At 39.9% G+C, this 15,264-nt stretch overlaps 1 protein-coding gene across 2 annotated transcripts in view; it reads right to left on the minus strand.

The window, feature by feature from the left end:
• Positions 1–15,264, minus strand: part of LOC134207814 (eye-specific diacylglycerol kinase) — a 312,235-nt gene that overhangs the window by 48,287 nt on the left and 248,684 nt on the right. For both annotated transcript variants that reach the window (XM_062683748.1, XM_062683749.1), the window contains 2 exons: positions 4,889–5,018; positions 4,605–4,825 (listed from right to left, as the gene is read on the minus strand). In XM_062683748.1, the coding sequence (XP_062539732.1) occupies positions 4,605–4,825; positions 4,889–5,018 (351 nt within the window). The remainder of the gene's footprint in view (positions 1–4,604; positions 4,826–4,888; positions 5,019–15,264) is intronic.

The raw sequence follows: 15,264 nt of genomic DNA on the forward strand, positions 1-15,264 counted from the left end.
GAGGAATTCGAATGAATTGCTCAAAAGAATTCGAAATAATTCCTGAGAGGAATTCGAATGAATTCCTGAGAGGAAGTCGAATGATATCCTGAGAGGAGTTTGAATGAATTCCTGAGAGAAATTTGAATGAATTCCTGAGAGGAATTCGACTGAATTCCTGAGAGGAATTCGACTGAATTCCTGAGAGGAATTCGACTGAATTCCTGAGAGGAATTCGACTGAATTCCTGAGAGGAATTCGAATGAATTTCTGAGAGGAATTCGAATGAATTCTTGAGGGGATTTCGAATGAATTCCTGAAAGGAATTCGAATGAATTCCTGAGAGGAATTCGAATGAATTTCTGAGAGTAATTCGAATGAATTCCTGAGAGGAATTAGAATGAATTCCTGAGAGGAATTGGAATGAATTCCTGAGAGGAATTGGAATGAATTCCTGAGAGGAATTCGAATGAATTCCTGAGAGGAATTCGAATGAATTCCTGAGAGGAATTCGAATGAATTCCCGAGAGAAATTCGAATGAATTCCTGAGAGGAATTCGAATGAATTCTTGAGAGGAATTCGAATGAATTCTTGAGAGGAATTCGAATGAATTCTTGAGAGGAATTCGAATGAATTCCTGAAAAAAAAATCGAATGAATTCCTGAAAAGAATTCGAATGAATTCCCGAGAGGAATTCGAATGAATTCCCGAGAGGAATTCGAATGAATTCCCGAGAGGAATTCGAATGAATTCCCGAGAGGAATTCGAATGAATTCCCGAGAGGAATTCGAATGAATTCCCGAGAGGAATTCGAATGAATTCCCGAGAGGAATTCGAATGAATTCCTGAGAGGAATTCGAATGAATTTCTGAGAAAAATCCGAATGAATTCCTGAGAGGAACTCGAATGAATTCCTGAGAGGAACTAGAATGAATATCTGAAAGGAATTCGAATGAATTGCTCAGAAGAATTCGAATGAATTCCTAAGCGCAGTTCGAATGAATTCCTGAGAGGAATTCGAATGATATCCTGAGAGGAATTCGAATGAATTCCTGAGAGGAATTCGAATGAATTCTTGAGAGGAATTCGAATGAATTCTTAGGAGGAATTCGAATGAATTCCTGAGAAAAATTCGAACGAATTCCTGAAAGGAATTCGAATGAATTCCTGAGAGGAATTCGAATCAATTCCTGAGAGGAATTCGAATGAATTCCTGAGAAAAATTCGAACGAAATTCCTGAGAGGAATTCGAATGAATTCCTGAGAGGAATTCGAATGAATTCCTGAGAGGAATTCGAATGAATTCTTGAGAGGAATTCGAATTAATTCCTGAGAGAAATTCAAAAGAAATTCCTGTGAGGAATTCGAATGAATTCCTGAGAGGAATTCGAATGAATTCCTGAGAGGAATTCGAATGAATTCTTGAGAGGAATTCGAATGAATTCCTGAAAGGAATTCAGAATTCGAATGAATTCCTGAGAAGAATTCGATTGAGTTCCTGAGAAGAATTCGAATTAATCCCTGAGAAGAATTCGAATGAATTTCCGAGAGGAATTCGAATGAATTCCTGAGAGGAATTCGAATTAATCCCTGAGAAGAATTCGAATGAATTTCCGAGAGGAATTCGAATGAATTCCTGAGAGGAATTCGAATGATTTTTGAGGAGGAATTCGAATGAATTCCTGAGAGGAATTCAGAATTCGAATGAATTCATGAGAGGAAGTCGATTGATTTCCTGAGAAAAATTCGAATTAATCCCTGAGAAGAATTTAAACGAATTCCTGAGAGGAATTTGAATGAATTCCTGAGAGGAATTCGAATGAATTTCTGAGAAGAATTCGAATGAATTTCCGAGAGGAATTCGAACGAATTCCTGAGAGGAATTCGAATGATTTTATGGGAGGAATTCGAATGAATTCCTGAGAGGAATTCCTTCCAAGAATTCATCCGAATTCCTTTCGGGAATTCATCCAAATTCCTTTCGGGAATTCATCCGAAATCCTTTCGTGAATTCATCCGAGATCCTTTCGTGAATTCATCCGAATTCCTGTCGGGAATTCATCCGAATTCCTTTCGGGAATTCATCCGAATTCCTTTCGGGAATTCATCCGAATTCCTTTCGGGAATTCATCCGAATTCCTTTCGGGAATTCATCCGAATTCCTTTCGGGAATTCATCCGAATTCCTTTCGGGAATTCATCCGAATTCCTTTCGGGAATTCATCCGAATTCCTTTCGGGAATTCATCCGAATTCCTTTCGGGAATTCATCCGAATTCCTTTCAGGACTTCATCCGAATTCATCTCAGGATTTCATCCGAATTTATCTGAGGATTTCATCTGAATTCATGTCAGAATTCATTAAAATTTCTCTCAGGAATTCATTTAAAATCCTATCAGAATTCATTTGAAATCCTTTCAGAAATTCATCCAAAATACTCTAAGAAATTATCCGAATTAATTTCAGGAATTCATCTCATTTTCACACAGAAAATCAACGAAATTCCTCTCCGATATTTATTCGAATGACTCGCAGGAATTCGATTGAATTCTACTCAGGAATCCACCCGAATTCTTTTCAGGAATTCATTTGAATTCCTTTCAGAAATTCATTCAAAATCCTCTCAGGATTTCATCCGAGTACCTATCAGAAATCCATTCGAATTCGTCCCAAGAATTCATTCGAATGCCTCTCAGAAATTCATTCGAATTCCTCTCAGAAATTCATTTGAATTCGTCTTAGGGATTCATTTGAAATTTTCTCAGTAATTTATTCGAATGCCTCTCAGAAATTCATCCAACATCCTCTCAGAAATCCATCCAAATTCCGCTAACGAATTCATCTTACGAATTCATCCGAATTCCACTCAGGTCTTCATCCGAAATCCACTCAGGGCTTCATTCGAGTTCCTCTCAGGAATTCTTCTGAATTCCACCCAGGGATTAATTCGAATTCTTCTCAGGAATTTATCGAAATCCACTCAGAGTTTCATCCGAATTCCACTCAGGAATTTATACGAAAGAAGGCATCGGCGATAATTTTTAAAAAAGTTTAAGGAATTTCCTGGAATTCTTCTCAAGAATTGATCTGGAGGAATACAGAATCTCATCTGAACTCATCGCTGGAATTCATTCGAATTTGACATATTATCTAAGAATTCTGCCGAATCCCTCTCAGGAGTTCATTCAAATTCCTTTTAGGAATTCGTCCGAAATCCTCTCAGAAATTTATTCTAATTACTCTAAAGAATTTTCGAGATTGCATTCGAGTTCCTTTCAGAAAGTTATTCGAATTCCTCTCAGGAATTCATTTGACTTCTTCCATTCATTCGAATGATTTTTTTTTTAATCTTTCATTTATTTTGGAGGCTCAATAATTGCCGTGAAGCGTTACGGAGCCGAAATAAAGTTTAATAATTAATTTCTTAAATCTTATACATAATGTTAGTTTTGGGGAACCGAAAGACTCGCGGTTTGGTCGAGGTTAGGGAACCCTAATTTTTTTATATACATAAAAATGAACTTCTGTCTGTCTGAATCTTATAGACTCGAAAATTACTGAACGATCGGCGTGAAAATTTGTATGCAGAGGTTTTTAGGGCCGAGAAAGGTTCCTAAAATGGCTCGAGACCCCTCCTTCGTTTGGAAAGGGGGCTCCCATATAAATGAAACGGAAATTTTTGCATAACTCGAGAACTAATCAAGCGAATGAAACCAAATCTGGTATTTGGAGGTTTTGGAAAGGTAGATATGCTTTTAAGGTGGTTAGAAACCACTCCCCTTTTTGGAAAGGGGGGCTCCCATGCAAATAAACCAGAAATTTCTGCTTAACTCGAACACTTATCAAAGAATAAATCTATTTTAGGCGAAATGAAGTTCGTCGGGTCTGCTAGTACAATAGTATAGTAGGAAATGAAGGGAATTTAGGGTGCTTAAATTTAGGTTGGAAGAAATTAGGTTGATGATGTTTCACATCTGTAACGCAACAAACATTTTCTTGGGAGACAACAATGAGAGGAAGACATACGGAAGGGATTAACGACAGACATTGAAATGGACAACAAGAGGAAGACATTCGATATGGGGTACGACAGACAAGGGGGTGGGCAGACTAAGATCACAATCTTACATCAGCAACTTTCACAAATTGGTGGACGAGGGACATGTATTCGAGATCAAGGCCCGGCAACACTTCTCTAATAAATTTTGATTCGAATGAATGCTTAAGAAAAATTCAGAATAATTTGGAAAATAATTGAAAACGATTTTAACAGGAAAATTCTATTGATTTTATTTTTATGAAATGCAAAAAATGTCCTCAGAGAAACTTGAATGAAGTTTCAAAAGAATTTCGTATGAGTTTTAGAAAATAATCTAATGAATTTGTAACTTGTATGAAATGAAGAAATTTTGTAAAACTTTGCACTTATTTTTTTCAAACCTAAGTTTTTGTCACTTACACCTCTTTGCGTTTGGGTCACAATATGAACACCATGCAAAGTGGAGTGACTACTTATTGTTACAAAGTGACCCATTTATGTATGTTTCAACAAATGGTGGATATTTTTCATTAGAATTCAACGATATTGTAGTTAGCAAAGTAAATTTTCAAATGATTAAACCTACCTGATTTCCGCCGGATTTCGGATTGATAAACACCAGCACCGGCGTAATGTTGGCCGTCGGAATCGGCTTGATCACGAACGTGCGCGGTTCCTTCGGGGCCGAGCTCTTCTTGCCGGCCTTCTTCTTCTTCTGGGGCGTTTTCCGCAGCGACGACTTGAAGCTGCCCTTGCGGGGCAGCTTCACGATCCAGGACGGTGGCACCACGATGCTCCGGTGGGCTCCTGCCGACGCAAAAGATGGGGGTGAAGTTTCTACGAAAAGCTACTAAGATTGGATTCGCTTACCTAACGTGCACTCTTCGCCGATTCGCTCCGGGTTGAAGCACGCTTCCTTGTTATGATATGATGATTTACACCAGGCACATGATAAAGCAACAATTTCCTTAGAACTAAACGAGAGCTTCGCTTGGAGTGACTGCAAAGAAAGAACGGAACGAGAACAAATGGTTAGTTTCGCTCAGTGAAGATGGCGAGATGGCTGAAGCATGGGCATTGATCTGTGTTAACACTCCTCCGACCGTGATAGGTTTTACTTACACGAACGACCATGCCTCAAAAGACACTATTTTAAAATCGCTATATCTCAGCCGTTAGTGAACCGATTTTAACAATTCAGGGACTAACAAATTTTCCCTTCCATCAAGATTTGTTTGAGATGTTGAGACCTCCGATCGGACCTAAAATGACCTCTGTGGACCTCCAAACGTCGGAGCAAGTCGTGATTTTCATACAAATTTCGTGGTTGGTGCTCACCAGCTTGATGTTCATGCTAATATTAGTGAGATATTTCGAAATCCGTGAGATTTACAAAGTTACCGTCTACTACAAATTTGATCAGGAGGCCAAAACCATACTGTCGCTGATTATATTATTTAGGAACTCGTCCGCTTGGCGGCGCTAGTGTATATGGGAAAACTCGTTGGGTCAAATATTTCGGAATCCGTAAGATTTAGAAAGCTGTCGTCTTCTACAATCTTGTTCAGGAGGCCAAAACCATACTGCCGCATAAAATATTATTTCGGAACTCGTCCGCTTGGCGGCCCTAGTGTATATGAGAAAGCTCGTTGGGTCAAATGTTTCGGAATCCGTAAGATTTAGAAAGCTGCCGTTTTCTACAATTTTGTTCAGGAGGCCATATAGATCATATTATTTCGGAACTCGTCCGCTTGGCGGCGCTAGTGTATATGAGAAAGCTCGTTGGGTCAAATATTTCGGAATCCGTGAGATTTAGAAAGCTGCCGTCTTCTACAATTTTGTTCAGGAGGCCAGAACCATACTGTCGCAGAAAATATTATTTCGGAACTCGTCCGCTTGGCGCGCTAGTGTATATGAGAAAGCTCGTTGGGTCAAATATTTCAGAATCCGTAAGATTTAGAAAGCTGTCGTCTTCTACAATTTTGTTCAGGAGGCCAAAACCATACTGCCGCAGAAAATATTATTTCGGAACTCGTCCGCTTGGCGGCGCTAGTGTATACGAGAAAGCTCGTTGGGTAAAATGTTTCGGAATCCGTAAGATTTAGAAAGCTGCCGTCTTCTACAATTTTGTTCAGCTGGCCATTTAGATCATATTGTTTCGGAACTCGTCCGCTTGGCGGCGCTAGTGTATATGAGAAAGCTCGTGGGGTCAAATGTTTCGGAATCCGTAAGATTTAGAAAGCTGCCGTTTTCTACAATTTTGTTCAGGAGGCCATATAGATCATATTATTTCGGAACTCGTCCGCTTGGCGGCGCTAGTGTATATGAGAAAGCTTGTTGGGTCAAATATTTCGGAATCTGTAAGATTTAGAGAGCTGCCGTCTTCTACAATTTTGTTCAGGAGGCCAAAACCATACCGTCGCAGATCATATTATTTCGGAACTCGTCCGCTTGGCGGCGCTAGTGTATATGAGAAAGCTTGTTGGGTCAAATATTTCGGAATCCGTAAGATTTAGAAAGCTGCCGTCTTCTACAATTTTGTTCAGGAAGCCATATAGATCATATCATCTCGGAACTCGTCCGCTTGGCGGCGCTAGTGTATATGAGAAAGCTCGTTGGGTCAAATGTTTCGGAATCCGTAAGATTTAGAAAGCTGCCGTCCTCTACAGTTTTGTTCAGCTGGCCATTTAGATCATATTGTTTTGGATCTCCTCCGCTTGGCGGCGCTAGTGTATATGGGAATGCTTGTTTGGTCAAATATTTCAGAATCCGTAAAATATGGAAAGCTGCCGTCTTCTACAATTTTGTTCAGGAGGCCAAAACCATACTGTCGCAGATCATATTATTTCGGAACTCGTCCGCTAGCGCTAGTGTATATGAGAAAGCTAGTTGGGTCAAATATTTCGGAATCTGTAAGATTTAGAAAGTTGCCGTCTGCTACAGTTTTGTTCAGGAGGCCAAAATCATACTGTCACAGATAATATTATTTCGGAACCCGTTCGCTTGGCGGCACTAGTGTAAATGGGAATACACGTTGGGTCAAATATCTCGGAATCCGAAAAATCTAGAAAGCTGCAGTCGTCTACAATTTTGTTTAGGCTACCAAACCCTACTGTCTCAGATCATATTATTTCGGAACTCGTCCGCCTGGCGGCGCTAGTGTGTATGAAACAGCTCGTTTGGTCAAATATTTCGGAATCCGTAAGATTTAGAAAGCTGCCGTCTTCTACAATTTTGTTCAGCTGGCCATATAGATCATATTGTTTCGGAGCACGTCCGCTTGGCGGCGCTAGTGTATATGAGGAAACACGTTGGGTCAAATATTTCAGAATCCGTAAGATTTAGAAAGAATGCTCGTTTGGTCAAATATTTCAGAATCCGTAAGATAAAGAAAGCTGCCGTCTTCTACAATTTTGTTCAGCTGGCCATATACATCATTTTGTTTCGGAACTCATCCGCTTGGCTGCGCTAGTTTATATGAGAAAGCTCGCTGGGTAAAATATTTCGAAATCTGTATGATTTAGAAAACTGCCGTCTGCTACAGTTTTCTTCAGGAGGCCAAAATCATACTGTCACGGATCATATTATTTCGGAACTCGTCCGCTTGGCGGCGCTAGTGTATATGAGAAAGCTCATTGGTTCAAATGTTTCGGAATTCGTGAGATTTAGAAAGCTGCCGTCTTCTACAATTTTGTTCAGGAGTGTAAAACCATTTTGTCGAAGATCACATTGTTTCGGAACCCGTCCGCTTGGCAGCGCTAGTGTATATGAGAAAGTCCGTTGGGTCAAATTTTTCGGAATCCGAAAGATTTAGATGGCTGCCGTCTTCTACAATTTGGTTCAGGAGGCCAAAACAATTCTGTCGCAAATCATATTATTTCGGAACTCGTCTGCTTGGTGGCGCTATTGTATATGGGAAAACTTGTTGGGTCAAATATTCTGGAATCTAAAAGATTTGGTAAACTGCCGTCTTCCGCTAAACGGCGCTAGTGTGTATGGGAATATTCATTGGGTTGGATATTTTCGGTTCCGTGAGACTTAGAAAGTTGCAATTTTCTACGAATTTCTTCAGGACGTCGAAACTGGACTAAACCTGTAACTGCCGCGCCACGCTGCCGGCGACTACGATTTTCTAAAGCCACCGCCGCCGTGAAAAATTAATCGGCGCGCCGCCATATGAAAATTGACCACGCCGTCGAATACAGTCTGGATTTATCCAGCTCCAGTCGAAAATAAATATTTTCCAAGTTAATATGAGAATAATCTTTTTTACAAATATGCAGCATTTATTCTCATTTCCAACAATGTCTAGACCCAGCAAAATTGAAAGTTAACGGAGGACTTATTTAATTAAAAATAGGCTATTTCAGCTGGAAAAGTAGCATATTCAGCCTGAATTGTTTGTTTAGGAACCACTAGATCACTTGTTGTACAACGTATATGCTCGATCAAACAAAACAATATTTGTTCAAACAAAATCCACCTGACATTTAATTATTCAGAAAAATAAGGGAATTGTTCTCCAGGAATAACAGGAATTCATCCTAGAACTTCCTCGGCAGTACGTACTAGAATACTTCAGTCTGAAAATATTTCAGAACTTCATTGAAAAAATATTTGGAAACTCCACCATTTTTTCGAAATTCTTTATGAACTAGTACGTCTACTTCATGAATTTACATAGAAACTCTTTTAGGAATATGTACCTTCAAAAATTTCTCCATCATCAATTTAAGCTCATCGGAAAATGCACACAAATAATTAATTTCGAATTATTATAAAAAATTCTTATGGAATCAAATCAAATCAGGAATTCCTTTGCGAAATTCCCACAAAAATTCCGTCGCGAATTCTTCATGGAAGAGAAAGTTCTTTGGATAATTCTCCAGAGAAATTTCCAGGAGAGCATCTAGAGACATTTCTTGAAGGAATTTTCGCTTACATTCTTGTTACATTCAATTCTTGAAAAATTTCAATAAAAAATTTGATGAAAAAGAGGGAGAATTTTTGAAGTATTTTTCTTATGGGAAATTCTCAGAAAAAATCATGGAGAAGTTTCCGTGGAAATTGCCTGGAAGATTCTTAAAGGTTGAATTTGAGTTCTTGGAAACATTATCGGACGAATTCCTAAACAAATTTCCAGAGAACTAAGTTCCCGAATAATTTATTTGTGAACGTCTTTCCGGGGAATCCCTGGAGGAATTTGAGGTTAGGAATTTCTGGAAGAATTGCCAGAGGAATGCGCGTAAGATATTCTAGATACAATTTTCATACGAGAATTCCAGGACAATTGTCTGAATTTCAAAAGGAATTCAGAAGAAATATTTGAAGAGCCCTCGTGGTAATTTTGTGGAGTTTGTAAAGTAATTTATAAAGAATTCTTGTAGAAGTTTTATGAAGAACTCCAGAGAGAATATCAGGAGAAATTCAATGAGTAATTTTTCAAGGAGTTACAGATATTCTAGGGGATTTCTTGAGCAAACGGAGAAACTCCTTGAGAAACTTCCGAAAGAAACTTCCGGAGGAATTCCTGGCGAAACGTACGGAGCAATACCTTGAGGAGCATCCGAGGTATTCCTGGAGGAACTTCAGGAAGAATTCCCGGATGAACCTCCGGAGGAATTCCTGGAGGAATTTCAGAAGAATTTTCTAAAGGAACTTCCAAAGGATTTCCTGGAGGAACCTATGGCGGAATTCTTGGACGAACTTTCGGAGAAATTCCTGGAGGAACTTCCGGAGTCCTGGAGGAACTTCCGGAGGAATTCCTGGAGGAACTTCCGGAGGAATTCCTGGAGGAACTTCGGAGGAATTCCTGGAGGAACTTCCGAGGAATTCCTGGAGGAACTTCCGGAGGAATTCCTGGAGGAACTTCGGAGGAATTCCTGGAGGAACTTCCGGAGGAATTCCTGGAGGAACTTCCGGAGGAATTCCTGGAGGAACTTCGGAGGAATTCCTGGAGGAACTTCCGGAGGAATTCCTGGAGGAACTTCCGGAGGAATTCCTGGAGGAACTTCCGGAGGAATTCCTGGAGGAACTTCCGGAGGAATTCCTGGAGGAACTTCCGGAGGAATTCCTGGAGGAACTTCCGGAGGAATTCCTGGAGGAACTTCCGGAGGAATTCCTGGAGGAACTTCCGGAGGAATTTCTGGAGGAACTTCCGGAGGAATTCCTGGAGGAACCTCCGGAGGAATTCCTGGAGGAACCTCCGGAGGAATTCCTGGAGGAACTTCCGGAGGAATTCCTGGACGAACCTCCGGAAGAATTCCTGGAGGAACTTCTGGAGGAAATTTCGAAGGAATCCCTTGTGGAACTTCCGGAGGAATTCCTGGACGAACTACCGGAAGAATTCCTGGACGAACTTCCGGAGGAATTCCTGGAGGAGTTTCCGGAGGAATTTCTAGAGCAATTTTCGGAGGAATTCCTAGAGGTATTTCCGGAGGAATTCCTGGAGGAACTTCCGGAGGAATTCCTGGAGGAACTTCCGGAGGAACTCCTGGAGGAACTTCCGGAGGAATTCCTGGAGGAACTTCCAGAGGAATTCCTGGAGGAACTTCCGGAGGAATTCCTGGAGAAACTTCCGGAACTTCCGAACTCGCCATCTCTGGATTGGCAATCGTACGCCTTTGCTCACAAGGCTAACTGGAGACCCTGGTATTATTGTTCGGTATTTTGCCTCTGCCGATTTACCACATTCATCGTATGGGGCCAAAAAATATCAAAAATCTGTTGAAATTTGAAATCTGTTTTTGTAATCGTGATGACATCTTGGGTCCAAATGGATATACAATATGTCACTTCACTGGAAGCTGATTCTCTCAGGGATTAATGGTTCCCCAAAGTTAGGAAAACTCACAATTTTTCAGATTTTTATCGCGTTTCGTCACACAGTTACAATGTTGTTCTTGGTGTGATTAGGTCAGGTTAGGTACACTAGTATTCTAATTCTCTTCTTTTTGTTAATGACTATGTATGTGCATCGTAATTATTAGGCTATTCCCTCGCCCGTGCGCGCTAGCGTCTGGCTGCGGGCGTCCGGTTCGCGCGGTTTGCCTCAACGTGCGCCGGCGGTGTGACCGCCCGCACTGTTTTCGGTCCCTCGCATTGCAGCCATCGACAAGCAAATATCGTAATTATTAGGCATTTAGACAACTTTGTAAATCTTACGGATTCTAAAATATCTACCCCAACGAGTATTCCCATATACACTAGCGCCACCTAGCGGATGAGTTTCAAAATAATATGACCTACAACAGTATGGTTTTGACTAGACCTGCGTGCCGATGGAAAGTTTGTCAGATCATTTTCAGCCAGCGGTGGCGGCGTGGCGTTGGTGTTTGGCGGTGTGACGGAGCGAACTTCTTTTATGCATTAAAAATATTCGGATTATTTCCAGAGGTTCCTCCAGGAATTTTGCCGAAAGATCTTCATGATGTTCCTCCTGTAATGACTTAGGACTCAGGATGTTCGTTCAGGAATTTCTCCGAAAGTTCCTCCGTAAAATTTTCCGGAAATTTCTTCAGAAGTTCTTCGAAAATCCTTCAAAATTCTTCCAAAAGTTCCTCCACGATTATTCCACAAGTTGTTCCAGAAATTCCTCCGACAGTTCCTGAACAATTTTCTCCGGAAATTTCTTCAGGAATTCTCCTGAGAATCCCTTCAGAAATTCTTCCGAAAATTCCTCCAGGAACTCCTCCAGAAGTTGCTCCTTGAGCAACACACTTGTCTACATGAATTTCTGTAACTCATATAGGGCTGTATTCAGTCATAATTAAGTTGCTTCTACCAAATAAGACTAAAGTGTGCTGCTTGGGTTCACGAATTCCTCCGGCATATTCTCTGGGAATTCCTCTCAAATTTCCTCCGGTATTCCTCCAGAAGTCCTTCCAGAATTCCTCCAGAAGTTCGTCCGGAAGTTTCTCCAGGAATTCCTCCAGGAATTGCTCCAAAAATTTATCCAGGGTTCCCTCCGGAAGATCCTTCAGAAATTTATCCGGAAGTTCCTCCAGGAATTCCTATGGAAGTTCCTCCAGGAATTCCTACGGAAGTTCCTCCAGGAATTCCAACGGAAGTTCCTCCGAAAGTTTCTCCGGGAGTTCCTCCAGGAATTCCTCCGGAAGTTCTTCCATATTTAAGTATTTTACCCCTTATGCAAGGCTAGTTCATAACAAGTTCTGTTATTAATGTCGTCGCTCCAGCTCGGGCGGGGACTAAAGAGATCTTGTTGGCCTAATCACGATAGCACCTTATTCTGAGAACAAACAGCTTTTGTTTTTAATTTCAGTCTGAAATACCAAAGAAATTCTAGACAAAAATGCGAAGGTGTCTCAAAAACAATTTCTCAAATTATTGAACAACAGTTTCCACGTTTTCTGAAACATTGAATATCAGGCAAATTTTTGAAAAAAATACGAGAAAGGCAAAAATGTTAATTTTTTGCCGTCGTATAGGAAAGGATCTAATAATCAAGTTGGCCTTACAAATATATTTGCCCTCAACATTTTTCTCGTTATTTTAGATATAAATTAGCTCCGTGCTAGTTGTAGTTATATATACATTACCATCCTTCTAATCCTTCTATGGTTCTATACTCCAACTTAGTATTCTATTAGAATTTCTTCAATTTTTATTTGAAAGCTTTTTTTGTCCCAGTCATTGCATGAGTTTGTATCTTATGTGCAAGTACAATGAATGTACTATGCCCAACGAGTCGAAAATGTTTCCACCCGGAAACATCCCAAACCAGACTGAGAATCGAACTCACCATCTCAGGATTTGCAATCCTACGCCCTAGCTCGTAGACTAACTGGAGACCTCATCGCCATTCAATGATTTTGATTTAAAGACTTTATAAGAATAAATTTTGCATATGTATTTGAAAGTAGAAAATTGTCATATTAGTTGGCTGAAAATGTGTATTTCGACAAGCTGAATTAAAAAAAAATGTACGGAACCCTTCTGCTTCAATAGTGGCGCGGCGAGCAGCTATTATTTCGAAAAATAATATCTTGTATGTAATTTTCAAACAAGTTGATCATTACATTTGGTATTTTGTGTATGTCTTTTTTCTGCGCAATCGGTCATCGGGGAACAAAGTTACAGCATGTCAATGTTGGCTGTTTTGTATGAAAATCGGCCTTTGCTGCTATTATTCCGAACACTACTAACTGTACTTACTTACTTTGTGCGCACTATACTCGTAGAGTTGCCAGAGGATTTTCAATTGGAATTCCTGGAGGAATTCTCAAAAAATGTACGGAACGAGTTTGTTCGAAAATGAAGAACAAATGATAGAACATAGCACCGTGAGCAGAAAAATTGTTTCTTGAGCACGTTTAGATGTAATGTGTAATAATACCGTTTTCCATACACGAATGATACGCACACAAGAGTGGATATCCCCGCCTTAGTAAAAAAAAGAAAGAGAAAATTATAATGGATGAATATTATCCTATCTTTATGTGTAGTCTTTTGATCTAAATTTCTCATGGTTATAACGTATTGTTAACCAAAATCAGATACAAATTCTTACTAGAAAAATGAGTTTTTAGAATGATATGCATAAGCACATGTGCATGCATAAGCACACGTGGGAAATTTGTTTTACAAAAGTAGTAGTGGCATCTAGTGGCAATACATTGAGGCCACTTTTTACGCGGGTCGTTTTTGCCGCGACTATTTTTAAGCGATTTTTGGCATTTAAGTGGATTGTGTCCCAATATTTGTTACGCGGTTCTTTGAAAAGAACCGGGAACGTGAAAAATCGGTTTTTGGCATAGTAGTTTTTTACGTGGTTTTCGGGATTCAGGCGGTTTATATTCAGTTTTGGGGATTTACGCGATTTTTTTATGTGGTTTTGTTTTATGCGGAACGTATTCCTCGCGTAAAAATCGATTTCAGTGTAGCATTCTTTGTATGCGTGCTCCCTATTGTTTTCAACCTACCACCGTTTTTGCTCACTTCCTGTTAGATTGATTTCCTGTTCAGTTTGTTTGAATTGTGTTCTGCGAGGTCGGAAGTTCAAAATGCTTGAAGTTTTCGGTGACTCGGATAACGAATCCGTTTGCTCTGAAATAGACGACAACGTTCCAGAACAAAATGACAGAGAAGATGACGAGATCAGTGCGAGTTTGTTCGAAAATGAAGAATTTGATACCGCCAGCAATAAATATGTTGCAAAAAATGGTAAAAACAAAATCATTTGAACTACTCTGTGATTTGAAACTATGTGTATTCCAACAGGCTTCGTATGGTCTACAACACAGGAGGAGGCTCCAGATAGATTTGAGTGTAATCCTGGGCCTGCTCTCACGGAGTACAGTGAAAGTATTGGAAATTCAATGGACGCATTCCTCAAATTTTTCGATAGTACCGCATTAGATATTGTTATCAAACATACAAATATGCACGCGCAGAGTGACCAGGAATGGTCCGAACTAACTATGGATGAATTTTTGGCATTTCTGGCTGTTTTAATCATCATTGGCCTCAACAAATCTAGAAAACGATCGTTAGAATCGCTTTGGTCAACCGATTATTTTTCAGCGTGCCGTTTTATAGGACCGTGTTTAGTCGAACACGTTTCAAGTCTATTTTATCTCATCTACGTTTCGACAACACAATCACACGCACCTCACGTATCCAGAATTCGGGTGATAAACTTCAGGCAATAAGGGATTTTACTGAAGCTCTGCGTCTCAATTGCATGAAGGCGTATACACCGTCCAGATGGTTAACAGTAGATGAACGTCTTCAACCATTCAGAGGAAGATACTTTGGAAAAGTATATATGGCTTCGAAGCCTGGAAAGTTTGGTGTAAAGCTGTGGGTCTGCTGTGATGCTATAAATTCTTACGTGTACAATTTTCAGGTTTATTACCCGGGTAAGTAATTTAGTTAAATATATTACCATCTCGTTTCTCGTGCATCACTAAATTCAAAATGTTTATAAGAAAAACTAAACATATGAAAAGATAATATTATTATTTTTAAATATTTATTGCAAGACCCTCGTTGATTGTCATTAGTTTCAATGAAATTATTTGAACATACATACGATATGGGAACATTTTGGCAGCACCTCCCATTTCCGTCCACAATGTTCATAACTCGACCTCCTTTCAACCATATGATTTGATGTTTCGTACATAACTAGAAATCTGCAGTTTCTATCCATATACTAAAAACCAAATAATTCAGTTGTAATGCGCCCGAGTGATAGACATCGCGGACGGGAATGGGGGGTGCTG

This window comes from Armigeres subalbatus, chromosome 1 (genome assembly GCF_024139115.2).
Source record: "Armigeres subalbatus isolate Guangzhou_Male chromosome 1, GZ_Asu_2, whole genome shotgun sequence".
NCBI lineage: Eukaryota > Metazoa > Arthropoda > Insecta > Diptera > Culicidae > Armigeres > Armigeres subalbatus.